Source organism: Phaenicophaeus curvirostris, chromosome 16 (genome assembly GCF_032191515.1).
Source record: "Phaenicophaeus curvirostris isolate KB17595 chromosome 16, BPBGC_Pcur_1.0, whole genome shotgun sequence".
NCBI lineage: Eukaryota > Metazoa > Chordata > Aves > Cuculiformes > Cuculidae > Phaenicophaeus > Phaenicophaeus curvirostris.
The window spans coordinates 2,860,028-2,874,469 of record NC_091407.1 but is presented as its reverse complement, the minus strand read 5'-3'; the positions used below and the strand labels follow the sequence as shown (position 1 = coordinate 2,874,469).

The 14,442-nt window shown below is 40.3% G+C and overlaps 2 protein-coding genes across 2 annotated transcripts in view; one reads left to right on the top strand and one right to left on the bottom strand.

Annotated features, from left to right (window-relative positions):
* Nucleotides 1-7,507, bottom strand: part of CYTH3 (cytohesin 3) — a 46,295-nt gene extending 38,788 nt beyond the window's left edge. The window contains exon 1 of the mRNA XM_069870597.1: nucleotides 7,400-7,507. Within this exon, the coding sequence (XP_069726698.1) occupies nucleotides 7,400-7,427 (28 nt within the window). The 5' untranslated portion in view covers nucleotides 7,428-7,507. The remainder of the gene's footprint in view (nucleotides 1-7,399) is intronic.
* The window catches only part of CCZ1 (CCZ1 homolog, vacuolar protein trafficking and biogenesis associated), a 189,154-nt gene that overhangs the window by 116,277 nt on the left and 58,435 nt on the right, over nucleotides 1-14,442 (top strand). The window lies entirely within an intron of this gene.

The window sequence follows — 14,442 nt, the reverse complement described above, 5'->3', positions numbered from 1 at the left end:
GCTTCCCTATGTGCACACACCATTTTATTCAGTCTCTTTTTGTATGTGCATGTGTGTGAGAAAGAGAGTGAACACAAGAGAGACTGGACGCGTTGTTTTTCCTACCCATCAACTCCTTCTGCCAAAATACGCCTCGTGCAGCATTCCATTTCAATCTAATTTGACTGAGGAGCAGATATTCCTACGAATCATTTTCACACAGGTTTTTGTTTTGTTAAGAAACTCCAAGTATTTCATCTAAAAATCCACAACAGCTTCCCCTTCTGTATCGCTGACTGGTATCCACAAATAGCAGCAGCTCCTCAAAATCCAGCCAAGCCCTCGCACATGATGGCAAAAGCCAGATTTGAAAGCAGATTCAACTTTCCCACAAGTACTCATCTGCAATTCTTGTTGCAGAATTTTCTTATGGAATTGAGAAGAATTATTAGTTAATATTCTTGCAGTAAAATCTAGCCTTGTTGGCAGTCTCCACTGGGTTGCTAAATAACAGCATCCATTTCACAGTTCTTCCACGTACCTCGCATTAGGTAACTCTCTTTTTATAACAAAAAGAACATCTGAAAATGAGGCTAATTAGTAAAACCATGCTGAGAAGCCTGACCCGATGAAAAATTACATCAAAGATTTTTCAGTGCACCAGCCCCTAGAGGAGATTCTGATTTAGATTTCACAAGCTTCCAGCATGACATTTCCTATTAACTCCATGAGATCCTATTGAGTTTGTCAAATGCTTTTTCTCCTAAGAAACATTAGAAAAAGTTTGTGTTTGCCTTTTAACATGTCAACTTTTATTGGAAAACCTACCCACTTGCACCGTACCTATGTATGAGCAGATATCAGAACTTCAATGAAATTGTGGAAGCAGCTATGCATCACTCTATTTTCTTTAAATAAAACTTTATATTACCAAATAATGGGTTTTAAAAACCTCAGAAAGTAATGAAATAAATGTGACACAGATGTTCACCAAAAAAAAAAAGGGAACAAGAATGTTTTTACTTCGTAGCAACCAAATAGGTCAAGCCATTTCCTTCTTCAGGGAAATCTCAGAGGACCACAAAACACATGGTTTTCTAGTGGATTTTGTGTCTATCCCACTAAGAGGAAACGCTGCCGTCCAAAAACTTTGCAATACTAAGTTTTCCCATGATTTTTTTTTTTGCATTAAAAGAAGGAAGTCATATGCAATTAAAAAAAAATTGCTAGATGTTAAAGTTATACAAATGGCATAATTAAATACACTTTTACTACCAAAGTGACATACCTTTCCTATACAACATACTGCTTTAAAAGAATGTGCAGTGAAGAAGTCAATAACAACATTACAGCTGTTCACACATTTTTTCCTTTGGTTCCTTAGTTCCATGGGATTCCTGCCTTACAGTTCTAGAAGTTGACATTTTTTTTCTATTAAACCAGCTGCTTAGTACATATTTTTATCCCCTGTGAATGAAGCACCTGGTCAATGTGTCGAAACTCCTCACTAAAGGAAGTGTTATCCTTCTGTATGTGCTTAAATACTCATGAACTCCAGAGAGACAGAGTGAAGCAGACATAATAAACTACTACTTTACTTTAAACGGAAGGAAAAAACTCATACAGATTCATTCAGTCATCACAAAATACTATGCATGCTGCCTAGTCCCACGTAGAAGTCTACAATAAAATGTAATGCATGATCCCATATACAGATTAAATCTATTTGTGCATTCAAACAGGAAAATTAATATTGCATAGGAGAACATAACTTATGTCATAACTCTAAGATTGCAAAAGTGTTCCAGTATTTTTGCATCGCCCTTTTACTGCCATTTTTATTACATTCTACAGACTGTTTTTTAAGAAAGAATAAATTATAATATCTAATTATTTACTTTTCAATAACCACTCAGGATGTCATGTGCATCCACAGACACCAAAAAAAGGCAGTGGGTGGAAACAACATTAAGAGCTCTGTTTTAGACTCATTAAGCCTCAGATAACAATTACGCAACCTTAAGATGTTAAACAAGCCAACATTTTAGCTGGGACAGATGGCACCGGATCCACAGCACACACTATATGCTGTGAGTCATCAGTTTAAATATGATAGTTCAATTTTTATTTGTAAATTCAATTATCCAGAAACAAGATGTAGAGAAGAAGAGAGCATCAAACCAAGCACAAGGTCCTGCAAATCTTCACAAGAAGTCAGAAGCAGAAAGATCATCTTCAACATGAAAAAGCAATGAACAAGATGGGAGGGAAAAGAGGAGAGAACAGACAAAGAAGCCAAGAAAGAGCAAGACTCCAAGAAGGAAGGTACAGTAAACACGACTTGTTTACCCACCTCTGGCAGGGCAGCGAGGAGGAAGGGAACGTACCGAGTACAAGGGGTCAGGATAAGTGTGAAAAGGACCTAGGATGAACCTGGAGGAGAAACTCTTCAGACAGTGACTGCAAAAAACTCATTCAGTAACTTTGAACATGAAAAGTCAAGGGGCAGTAGTTCAAAAAGTAAATACGGTCAAAGATGGGGTGTAAAAAGAAATAGACTTAAGCATGTTTGATTGGGAGGGAAAGGAAGCAAGCAAAAGGTAGTGGCAGGTAAGATGGAGCTACAGTATAAAGGAAACAGTTGAAAGCTTTTAAACGTTCTCTGTTGTACTAGGAAAGGAGAGATTTATAGTACAAAAAGATTTCAGGCAGAAGAAACTGAAGGAAAGCCACAACATATTTCATGCATTTTCTCTTGAAAAAGTGTTCAACAGTCTGTAAAGGAAAGGGAAGCAATAAATATTATGGGACTGAGAAATCCAACGTGAGCTACAGAATATATCTTGGAAAACAGTGTGTTGCTTCAAGATCCACAGCCCCTCAACTGGCAAAAACTCTCATAACTCCAGTGACGTTCACAGACTGCAATATCCATTCAGTAACTGTACTGCATGGGAAGCCCACTTTCATGTGGCTATTACTACGATTCCCAGACACTGTTCTGCAAAGTACGCTCTGTTCCTGTAAGTAAATCCTTCAATAAATTTGTGTCAGTAAATTTTGTACAGCTTTCTTTCCTAGATGTGGTAGTACACACAGATGCTATGTTAGGCACATAAGGTTCCACTAAATCCATGGCATGCTCACATCGCTGAGCACAGGTTACCAAATACCATTATAACAACACGTCAAGTCTGGCAAGCAACAACCTCTGGGAATTTTATCAGCAAAAATTTCATGTTTTCATCCAAGTCACAGCTAAAAATACTGAATACCAGGCTAAAAAAAAACCTTAATGCATTGCTGTAATTAACAAGTCCATTTTCTGATACTACTAGAAATAAGTCATATTTACAACATAATTATTAACATTTTCCCGTGGCATATTTATTACTGGTAACAGATTCAATATTTTTGGGGCGAAAAATTAAGATACTATTGAACTGCCAGGTAATCTGTACAAATGCCAGATTTGTTTAGCATGAAGAAATATTTATTCAGCAAAACAAGACTTAGCATGAAGCTCTGTTGGCTGGTAAAAGTCATATTTATGTCATTTAGGGGTTTGTGTTCTATCTCTGTATCTGCTCTTTTTCTCTCCTAGAATCAATCCAAACAGTTAGACTAACAGGTGCATTTTATATTCTTGACATCTCCCTAGAGTGCTACTTAAAACTGCAAACCCTCCTCTAAAGAACTTTTGGAACGACTTCTTTGAACCACCAGTACAAGTTATGCACTTTGGTGAGTAGGGAATGAAACATTTAATGTTCTTTGGTGTTAAAATACATTTCTTATTTTATTACTTTCCTTTTATTTTAAACAAAACATGCAAATTTAGTCCTAAATGCTGAGCAAATGTGTAACCACGAAGAGGCCATGTGGCCTCTCTTATCTTTAATGCCTATCTTTGAAAGATACTACAGTGTGAAAAGGACGTATCAGGCTGGTCATGTCTAAGAATGAGGTTATCTATATATAGTTAATCAATTTTAAAACAATTTTTCCTAAGAAGAAATTGTGGGTTTCGTTCCATTTAACAGCTTTTACCTCTAAATAGGTAACTGCCTTGCCCTGCAGAAGAACAGAAGTCATCTTGCTAAATCTGGCTTGGCAGCAAATCCATCCTTCCGAGTCCTCTGTGAGAAGATCTGGTCTTTCAGTCTAGTTCCTCATGAACGGCTGCCTACATAACAAAATCAACGTGCTACCTGGCACCATTGCTGGCCAGTACAGCCAACAACTAGTACAGCTTGGCAACTAAACTGCTCTCTCCCCAAAATGCTTCAACATCCAGAAACGAAACACAGGGTTTGGGGAACAGCAGGAAAACCTCAATGTCATAATTAGTGCTATAACTCGGTCTGTTTGTCAAGTAGAAACAGGATTTTAACCTTTCAGCATGTCTGTTTAGAGCCTTTCGTACAGACAGCTTAAAACAGATACAGAAGTTGATATGTACACAAGTCTTTTCCAAGAGGAATGGCTTGGACTTGAATTTGGGGGACTATGAGGTCGCTGCGTGACAAGACTCAAAATCAGAAAAACAAAGAGAAGTATTATTCTACGCCTCCAGCGCTGACTGCTCATATATTTTGATGTTATACAGAAGATCACTTACTGTTTAGCAGTATGTAATCCCAGCACCTGCTGCCAACAGCACTATTAAGCATGAGGATCTCGTTCACTGGTACCACCATCACAGTAACAGCAGGCACATAAGAAAAGCCTCAGTCACATCACAAAAGATGTGGTTTTAAACCAAGTGAGTGGAGGGAGGAGGAGAAATTTCCTGGATTAAGTGAACCAGAGAGATATTTTAATCAGAACACAAAAGAAGGTTGAGAAAAACACCAACTGACTCGGATCATATCGCATCAATAATCCATGCACACAGCCTCTGCTGAAATCAATGGGAGGCTTGTGCGTAAGTGGATTGTATAATATAAACGCATGCCCCTATTTAGGGCTCCACACACAAAAGAGAAAGCAGTGCTAAGAACAATTCCCTTAATTAACATTTCTCTTCCATCAAGTGCTTCTATAATAATAAATCCTAACTTTACACAGCTCTGTTTTCATTCCCAGTTTTTACCAGAGGTGGTAAAACAACTGACCCCGTTTGACAAATACGAGAACTGAAGCATAGGATGCAAATTAAACTGCAGAGCAGGGCAGCAGGAGTACTGAACTGGGAATAGCAGTTTACTTTCTGAATCACAATTTAATGTCCCAGATATTTAGATGCTTATCTAGTTCAAGTCTCTAATTAGGGTGATTCTGTGTAGTCCTCCAGCAATTTTGCATACTTCCTAAAGGACCTGTGCACAGCAATATGCTTATCTCTATGAATTTCCCACTCATTTATGTCAATTTTTCTGAGGACTGTAAATGTTCTGCAGAGGCTGAAAACACACGACTGCTCTGGTCAGAAGAATCCCCTAGTGCCCCACAAGTTTCACCCCTCAGTGGCACCAAAGGATTTTACAATTGGCTGTTAAATCCATGCTTCCCACATGCTTTCTATTGTTAACAAAACCAAAATTACTTTCAATTGAAAATACCAATTCATGAGCTGGAAATGACCTAACTAATCCTGGTGTTCCAGATTGACAACGGTCCATAAGAAAAAGCTAGATTGGATCTCTAATCTAGAAAAAAGTACAATACATGCAAGAAGCCAGTGTAAAACATCAAATACACCGACTGCAACAAAACTTCCAGTCTCATTCACCTACAATTGTTTTACAAAGAAGCCAAGTAAGGAAGAACAAAAACTATACTGTAATTTGACCCCAAAAAGGTAACGTGTTCATTAATGTGATATGATAAATAAAAGAAGTTTCACTTGAGCATAGGTGAACTTCACCTACAGAACCAGCCTTTAAGCTAAATATAGACCGTCCCTTTTCGAGGCCCTTGTTATTATCCCTCCCATGAAAATCGAACTTTGAAATGCTTAACACCTTACAAAAGATTGATTCAGCAATACATCCACTCTCTAGTTTACATCTTGCACACGATTAAGCTGTTACACAAGGTCAGTGCTAATAACAAGCATGTTCCTTTCCCTTAACTACAGATGCCAGTCCATAATGCGAAAATAACATATTTTCAGTTGAGTGAGCTTTCTGCTCTTTACAATTACAGCGTTCAACTGTTTTGAATAATAACTTCTCAGGATTGGCTTCTTTTGTTTTCCTTTTCAGATTTTTTTTAAAAAAGACTTATGTCTGTCCCTGACAAAACGAGCAGAAGTCCCTGCTGAGAGACGGCTGCATTTCCAGACAACTGCTGGAAGAATTATTTTTCTGATTCATCACAGCATTTTTTTTTTTTCGAGTTGTCAAAACAAACACCACACCCACTTGATTTCCGAGTTCTGGGTAATTATGTGTAGAATTAGCAAGCACCGTGCAACTATTAATCATACAAGGTTTAGCCCTTACTTTACGCATTTAGAAATAAGAAGAGGCATTCAAACGCAGCCTGTTTAGCATTTTATTGAAGAGATACCCGCATCACTTCACTCTGTACCCCCAGCACCGACAGAGCCACAGACACAGAGAATATAGGGCAGCTCATTCCCTCCATCCTGCTGCCCCAGGGCAGGCTCAGCTACTGCTCAGCCACCATTATCGCTCCTGATGCACAAGAACTGGTTCTTTCAGGCAGCAGTTTCACACAAAACACATCGCAAATTAAAGGAGGGGAGCGTGTTGCAAGCCTGCGGTGCCTCAAACTGGGACGGGGCACAAGAAAAACAACAGCTCTCCCGAGAGGAGAGCCCGGTTTTCCCAAAAGGAATAGGGAATCGTGGAAAGGTTTGGGTTGGAAGGGGCCTTAGAGCCCAGCCAGTTCCAATCTCCCACTGGATGAGGGGCTCAAAGCCCATCCAGCCCTGGCCTCAAACACCTCCAGGGATGAGGCAGCCGCCACCTCCTTGGGCAACCTGTGCCAGGGCCCCCCCATCGCGAAGAATCTCTTCCTCAAGTCTTATCTGAATCTTTCCTCCTTCCAATTTAAAGCCATTTCCCCTCGCCTTATCACCACGCGCCCTCGTAAAAAGTCCCTCCCGGTTTTCCCGGAGCCCTTTCAGCGCTGGAAGCTGCTCTGAGATCTCTTCAGAGCCTTCTCTTCGACAACCCCACCTCTCCCCGCCTGTCCCCACAGCAGGGCTACTCCAGCCCCGGAACCAGCCCTGCAGAAAAAGGGGGGGACGCGCAGAAAAGGGGGGGGACACGCGCAGAAAGGGGGGGGCGCGCAGGGATACACGGACACACAGGGGCACCCACGCCCGCGCAGGGATACGCGCGCCCCGGCCACCCCCCTCACTGCCGGGCGCGCCCTTCACCCCCTTCTCTCCCGGCAGCCGCGGCGCTGCCCCCGCCCCAACCCCCGCCGTCCCCGGGCCGCTCACCGCCGCCTCCGCCGCCCTCCTCGTCCATGCTGGGGCCGCGGGCGGGCGCGGAAGGAGGCCCAGCGCTCGCTCCGCTCCGCTCCGCCTCGACTCCGGCCCCGCCGCCCGCCCCGCCCCTCTGACCGCCGAGGGGAGGTGGCCCGGCCCGGCCCCGCCCCCGCCGCCCCCGCCGCCCGGTGCCGCTGAGGGGCCCGCGGCGCCCTCCCCCCGGGGGCGAGGCGGGAGGAGCCCGAGGGCCCTTCGGACGGGGCTGGGGGGTGCGATTCTCTCGTGGCGGCCAGAAAACGTCTTTGAAAATGGGGTCAACAAGGCGGGGAAAGAGCGGGAGGTGAGAGGAGGGCGAACGTGAGCTCGGCCTGAGGTCCCCTCAGGACCGGGGGGCAGAGCCAGGGGCGGGGGACCGTGGGGTTGTGGGGTGTTGTCTGTGTTGGTAACTGAAAGGATTTGCCCGCTCGCTGCTCTAGGAATCAAAGGCTCGGTGGGGTTTCTGAAGTCCTCAGTAGATCTTCAGTGAGGCTCCGCGGGACTCAGGGGGTCAGCAGCTTCCCCGCTCTGTAAAGGTGAGTAGGAGCCTGCTGGCACAGACCGCTCTTCCTTCCTTCCTTCCTTCCTTGGCACCACCCCTCTTTAGTTTTTTAAAAACTTTGGTGTCAAAAATGTTATGTGGAAAGGAAGCTGTGGGAGGAAGGGGTCAGCCAACAGGAAAATATCGGGGTTTTCATTTTCCTCTTGCAGGCTGGCACAGGACTGAGCAGCAGGAGGAAGCTGCGAGGAGCTCCTGGCTCTGCTGCTGGTAGGTGGTGTAGCAGCCCAGTTTGATGAGAGCCGAGGGTTGCTGCTCTGGCAAGAGGTTATTTCATCTCACCTAGAAATCATCAGTGTTACAAACCTTTAAATTACTCCTCTATATTCCGTATTTTAAATTAATCATTGCTATAAGTTTAGTAAGCTGCTTATAAAAAGGATATGATTACATAAACCATTTTATTACTTTGGTAGGAGATTTATTTTGAAATGTGTGTCTATAGTGCAGTTGTAGGATGGTTTTTAAATAAGTCCGGATGCAGATTAATGTTTTCCAAAGATTACTTGATCTTTTTTTTTTCCTTGTAGTCCCTTTTGTAGTTATAGATTTGTTTTTACACGTGTGTTTTTCCAGTTTTGTATGCACAAGTCAAACCTTCTGTGTTGGAAAAACTTCATAGTCTGTCATTTGTGCAAATAATAGTCCAATAGTTGGTCTGTAGAAATTATTTTTAGGGGAAAATTGGGCTTTCTCCAAAAAAGGCTGTTGACGGGGCTGGTTCCGTAGTGATAGATGTGGTTATTTGCTGAATTTTCAGGTAGTACGCTTTTTTCTTTTTTTCGTCTTTGGAAAGTTTAGTGTCTGTTTTGATTCAGTTTCCAATCAGTAGTAATTTATCATTTCACTTTCATTTTAACGGGTCAGCAGTGCATCTATTATGATATTTTTCTCTACACAGAGAGACAGTTAAGACAACTGAATCCATTACATCATATTTTTGTGGTCTAAAACGCTCATTAAATATTAAGCCATTTCTATGGATTTCAATTTGAACCAGAGTCCAAGAAGTAGTGAATGAAAATTACTCTTGCCCCTCTTCTCTCTTTTTTAATAATCAAAGAAGTAATGAGTAAGAAAGCCCTGTTGATTATCACATCCTTTCCTCAGCAAGAATGGATTTCCGTTTTTTTCTGATTGCTTTTAATTGGTTAATGGAAATTCTGAAAAATGTCTTCATTGTTCGTCTTCAGTTGTAGGAAGAAAATAAGATTAATCTTTGAAATCTTTTTTAAGGAAGCAGTCAGCCTGCATGCAGGTATGCCTGTTTCATGGCTTTAGTCAAGCCATCGCTGATTTGCAAGTCTGGCTTATTGTAACTTCTGTTAGATTTGATGAGAAGGATTTTACAGTTACCCTTAAGGAGAACGGTTAATCTTAAAGACACAAACATCTGTACAGTATTAAAGGTACGTTCTTAAAGAATATAGATATATCTTAAAGAAAATAAATGTATCTCATGCAACAGCTTAAGGAATATAAATGTTGTGCAGCATTTTGTAAACTAGAATTACTTGATCGATTTTACTACTTGCTTACTTTGATTCTCGCTTTTTTAGGAAAATGGTGCAAGTATGCCATTTCCTAAGGCAGTATCTTGATAGTGAGAGTCACTGTCATCGGTACTCAGCCACTGTGTTGAAGAATACTTCTGTTTCAAATCTACAAGATCAAACCATTCCTTTTCTTCTAAGAAGCATTGCCTAATAGTTTCCAGAGAGGAAGGTCTTAGTCTATCATCATGTCTTTTTTCCCCTTATTTTTTTAATTTATCACTACTTGAATAATCTGGTATTCTTAAACCCCTAAGGCAAACTCTTTGACTTCCTCTGTCTGGCAGAAAGGTTTTTGCCATGTATTGTTTTAAAATGTTTGTGCTGTCATGTGTATCATACTTGGTTCAGCTGGAAAAATACATTTATTGAAAATCCTGTTTGCTGGTTGTCTTAACGGTTTCCAGAGTGCTTGCACCTTTCATTTACTCAAAAAAAAATTTACATGCAAGTGTTTTATGTTGCTTTGGGGAACATCAAAGCTGGAGCTTAGCAAGTTAAACATCTTTTATGAGTGGTGCTTTTTTGTGTGGATAAGAAGCTCATTCCCTTGAAATAGTAAAAAAAACAAAACCAAAAAACCAAAACAACCAAAGTTAAAGATTATTCTCTTCGAAGATTTTTGCATGGGTTTTTCTCCAGATATGCCTTAAATTGTGTCCTGAATTTTATTTGCAGCTTATTTCACATTCCAATTCTTGACGTATTTTGAGTTGGCTGGTTTTTTTAAGACTCTAAATTAGCCTGATCTACTCCTAGCATCAGATATTACTGATTTTGAAAGTCAGTGCTTGTTTCTGTTGTGTAATACTGATAGGGCTACTGGTGAGTCATTGAGTAAAGAAGACAAGAATATCATACTGAGGAAAATCAAATGCATTAAAAATTATGAAGGTCTGAGAACTCTGTAGTGCTTATAATCTGATACATACTTTGCATTAGAACATGTTCTACTTGTATTAATTATGCATAGTACTAGACATGAACAGGATGCTTTCTAGCCTGAATGCTGTGCCTAAAATAACAGAAAAAGAGGGCTTGGATTCAAAGGATGTGGGCTGAAACAAATCATGAGTGGAATTCTGCATGAAGTTTGAGAGGCTTTTTCTATCTCAAGAAAATAAAAGAGTTTGATGTAAAGTAATTCTTCAAAGCAGATTGCAGTGTTTAAGGCCAGACTCTATTCCCACCCTGAGAAGTAGGCATAGTCTGTGAATTCACCTCTGCTGGCTAACTGCAGTTTGGGATGGTTAAATGTGTTATCACACACCACTCTCCAGTCTCTCCAAGGCCTGGGAATTTGAAATTCCCCACTCATTCTACGCCAGGAGCTGTAGCTGGGCTGCAAGCCGTACATGAGCCCTGCTCTAGCTGCATGCGTACAGCAGCAGTTGAGGGATTTATTGTAGTAGTGCTGATAACGGGGGAGGCCCCCGCAGCTCCTTCCTCCTCCCTGCCCAGAGAAACGTTCTTAAGCAACTTCACATTGTCAGAGGGCTGGCATGCCACATGGCAGCCAAGTGACAAGCTGGGCCTGCTCACGACAAACGGTGTTAGAATGGTTAGACCAGGTGCTCCTGTTGAGTCACCAACGGGCAGCTGAAATGCAATTGCATATCTCCACATGAGCTGGCTCAGATCTTGCTGCTGGTTAGCCAGCAGTGCACAAATCTGGGTTTAATAAATATGGAACCATAAATTTAGACAGGAGCAGGAACTGGCAACTAATGATTGTGACTTCTAGTGCCCTCTCAGCTGTTCATGCAACCGTTCGCGAAGCCATGCTGTAAATCAGATCACTCAATCCAGATTTTCAAGTTCTGTCTGAAATATTTTTTAACCAGAATTATTCCATGCATTAAGTTCACACTCCGGTCCCACAAACAGTTGCATTGGCACAGTTGCAGCATTGGTAGACTGTAACACACAGATGGCAGGCTGCTGATTAGTAATTTTGTCAGCAGGGACAATATCCCCTCACAATTCTAACCTGATTCTGAACCACAGACTCTCCATCAATTTCGCTTTCTGGTGCCTCATGCTCAGCCCTTCTCAAATTGTGCCTATACTCAGACTTACATGTTAATGCTTGATCGATCAAGATCAAATATGAGCATGTAATTGCATTCCTGTCAAGATTAGCCAGTAGTGAATTATGGTGTTTAAACCAAGCTTTATCCTGGCTTTTTTTTCCGACAGCAGGAAGATAGCTGATATCAACTCTAGCGTAAAATCATCCATTCCTTGTTTTGTAATAGTGTTGTTTTTAAATAACTGATGGTGAGTTGAATTTGTACAAATGGTTTTGTGCCATGTTGCCATACGAAAATTAAATTTATTCTATCATGAAGTTGCAGTTGTATACTGCTGAGAGTATGCCTTCAGCTTCTCTTGTAGGTCATTTTTTAATGCATAGCTCCTCTTGAGTCCTAGTGCAAAGAGGAGATGATTCCTTGTTAAAAAGGAGCGCGTAGTATTTTAAATTCGTAATGTCTTTAACCAGGAAAGGTCCCTATTTGTTCCAACACTTGGAGTCTGAGGCAGAAAAAACATTACTTGCTTCTCACATCCTTTCCCTCTCATGGCTATACATACTGTTTTATTCTTTGGATGTAAGAATAATCCCATGCACTTCTATACCAAAAGAAAAAAAGTTTTGATGTTTTCTTAACATAATAAGTGTGCTTTCAATTTAAAAAGCAGATCTTCCCCTTAATTGTCTTTCTCCTGGTGTATTTCTCTTTATAGGAAGAAAAATTGTCTCTAAATACAAGAAGATGTTAAGCAAGGGAGAGTCAAAGTTAAACCTTGGCAAGCACTGAAACAAAGAATTTTTCCAAGGAAATGGAGGAGACAGGTCAAATTAATTCCTTATGTATCTCCATTTACCTTAGTAGCATTACATGAAGGATGAATTTGGTACCTTGTACCTCTCTGGTCAAAAAAGAATTTCTGTGATTTCAGCACAGTATAAAATATTCATTCTTAAGATGCAAAATTGTAATTTAAATCTGATAGAACTGCCCTTGTTATTTTTAGTGTATTAATATAATTGTAAAAGAACAATAGGTCTACAGAACAACAACAAAAATGGCTTCATAAAAAGATTAGTACATGATGATTTGCAGCTTACATCCTTAGTAATGGGGTTTTGTGGGAAAGAGGAATTCATGACAGACTGCTAAAATGAGCAGTGACATCAGGGACAGCCTCTCCTGAGTTCCAAAAGCTTTTCTCCAGTGTGCTGCATTGCAACTTTAACTTTTTTCCTCTGATCTCATTATTTTCCCTTGACAATCCCAATTCAGTCCTCCTTTCCCTTGAGTTTCTTTGGGTTCCACTGTGTGTGCAGGGATCTCTGTGGCTTCTCCTTACTGCTGAGTTTTTTAGATTTTTCTCTTCAGGCAGAACTATTCAGCCTCTTGGGACAGATGAAAGAGAGATGTTTGGCCTCCACTGTAATGTCTTCTTAGATTTTAAATTTAATTTAATTTAATTTTAGATTTTTAATTTCAATGGGCTTGAATTTAAGGTGGTTTAAAATAACACATTTTCGCTGTGAGAACCCAGCCTCCATGTGTTCATCTGTAGCACTCAAATATAGCTGTACCCAGAGACTATTTCCATTTTAAAACCCTGTTATGAAACATCAACCCCTGCCTCCCCACTCCTATTTCAAATTCAGGAAATATTCTAATATCAATATGTTAAGATTTTTTATTCTTTCTATGTGTAATATAAAGGCATCCATATAGTATATGAGTGCAATGAAATTGAAGTCAACAGTCTGTCTCTTCATCCTCACCAGCTTGAAACTCAGTTTTAATGCAGAGGAAAGGATCTGTGTATACATGCATATAAAAGATGTGAAAATACAAAGGCATTTCTTGAAAACAGACAAAACCAGGAAAATGATAAAATAGCAGAAGGAAATGGCCTCAGATATAAAATCTTTTGCTTTGTATAGCAGAATTTATCACTAAAAGCTAAGGCTGGCAAATTGCCATGCTTCAGATAAAACTAGCAACGTAACACAGAAAAAAGATTTGACTTAGTGTACAGAAGACAATAGAGATATTTGATAAAATAATGCCTTACACAGTAATTCAATTAAACATTTGTTTCCTTTTTTTGTGTATATCTTTAAAAGCTTCATTATGTTTTCAAATATGAGAAATCTTGGTTGTGCTGATGCAAGCTCTCCTCTAAGGATGTCTGCATCGAGGTGCCATTCAGCGGGACGTAGAAAATTTCCTTATATGTGTTTGAGGGGAAATCAAAAACTTCAGGAAGTAACAGTACATTCATACCTGAAACATTTTCACATAAAAGTTTTTGAGATCTACTGTTGTCTGAGAACATTTCAAAAGCATGAGAATGTAGGATCTGGAAAGTGAGGGTTTCCGATTTGGCTTTTTTAAAGTGTTTTTAATGTTCAAGGTTAAGCAGACGATACAAGTCTTTTCCACTCCTTTAACGTGAATATTTTATTCAGCAAAAAGAAGAGGTCTGACATATCCGTTAATACTAAGGTGATTTTCTGAAGAGAAACATCTGGCAATGTTCTCCTGACCTATGCAAGATAGTTGCTATGGCCTTCTACACATTTAGCATGGTTTGCTTTCCCTTTCTAAAATGAAACTAACATAGTTGGCAAAACTAGAGCTAGTTAGTTCAAAATTAGCTTGGAATTATATTGAATGTAATTGGTTTGTTAAGGTAAGTCACTAAAGAAGCGTGTAAAGAGAACACCCGTGAATGAATACTGGTGGTTAACAGGATGTAGCCAGCCTAGAACCAAGATACCAAATTTCCAAGACCAAGTGTAAATGCCTTTTCTTCTCACATAGGTTTTTAAGTTTGTCTGGTGTTCTGTTCAGTAAACACACACAGCTCAAGTTGTCTCT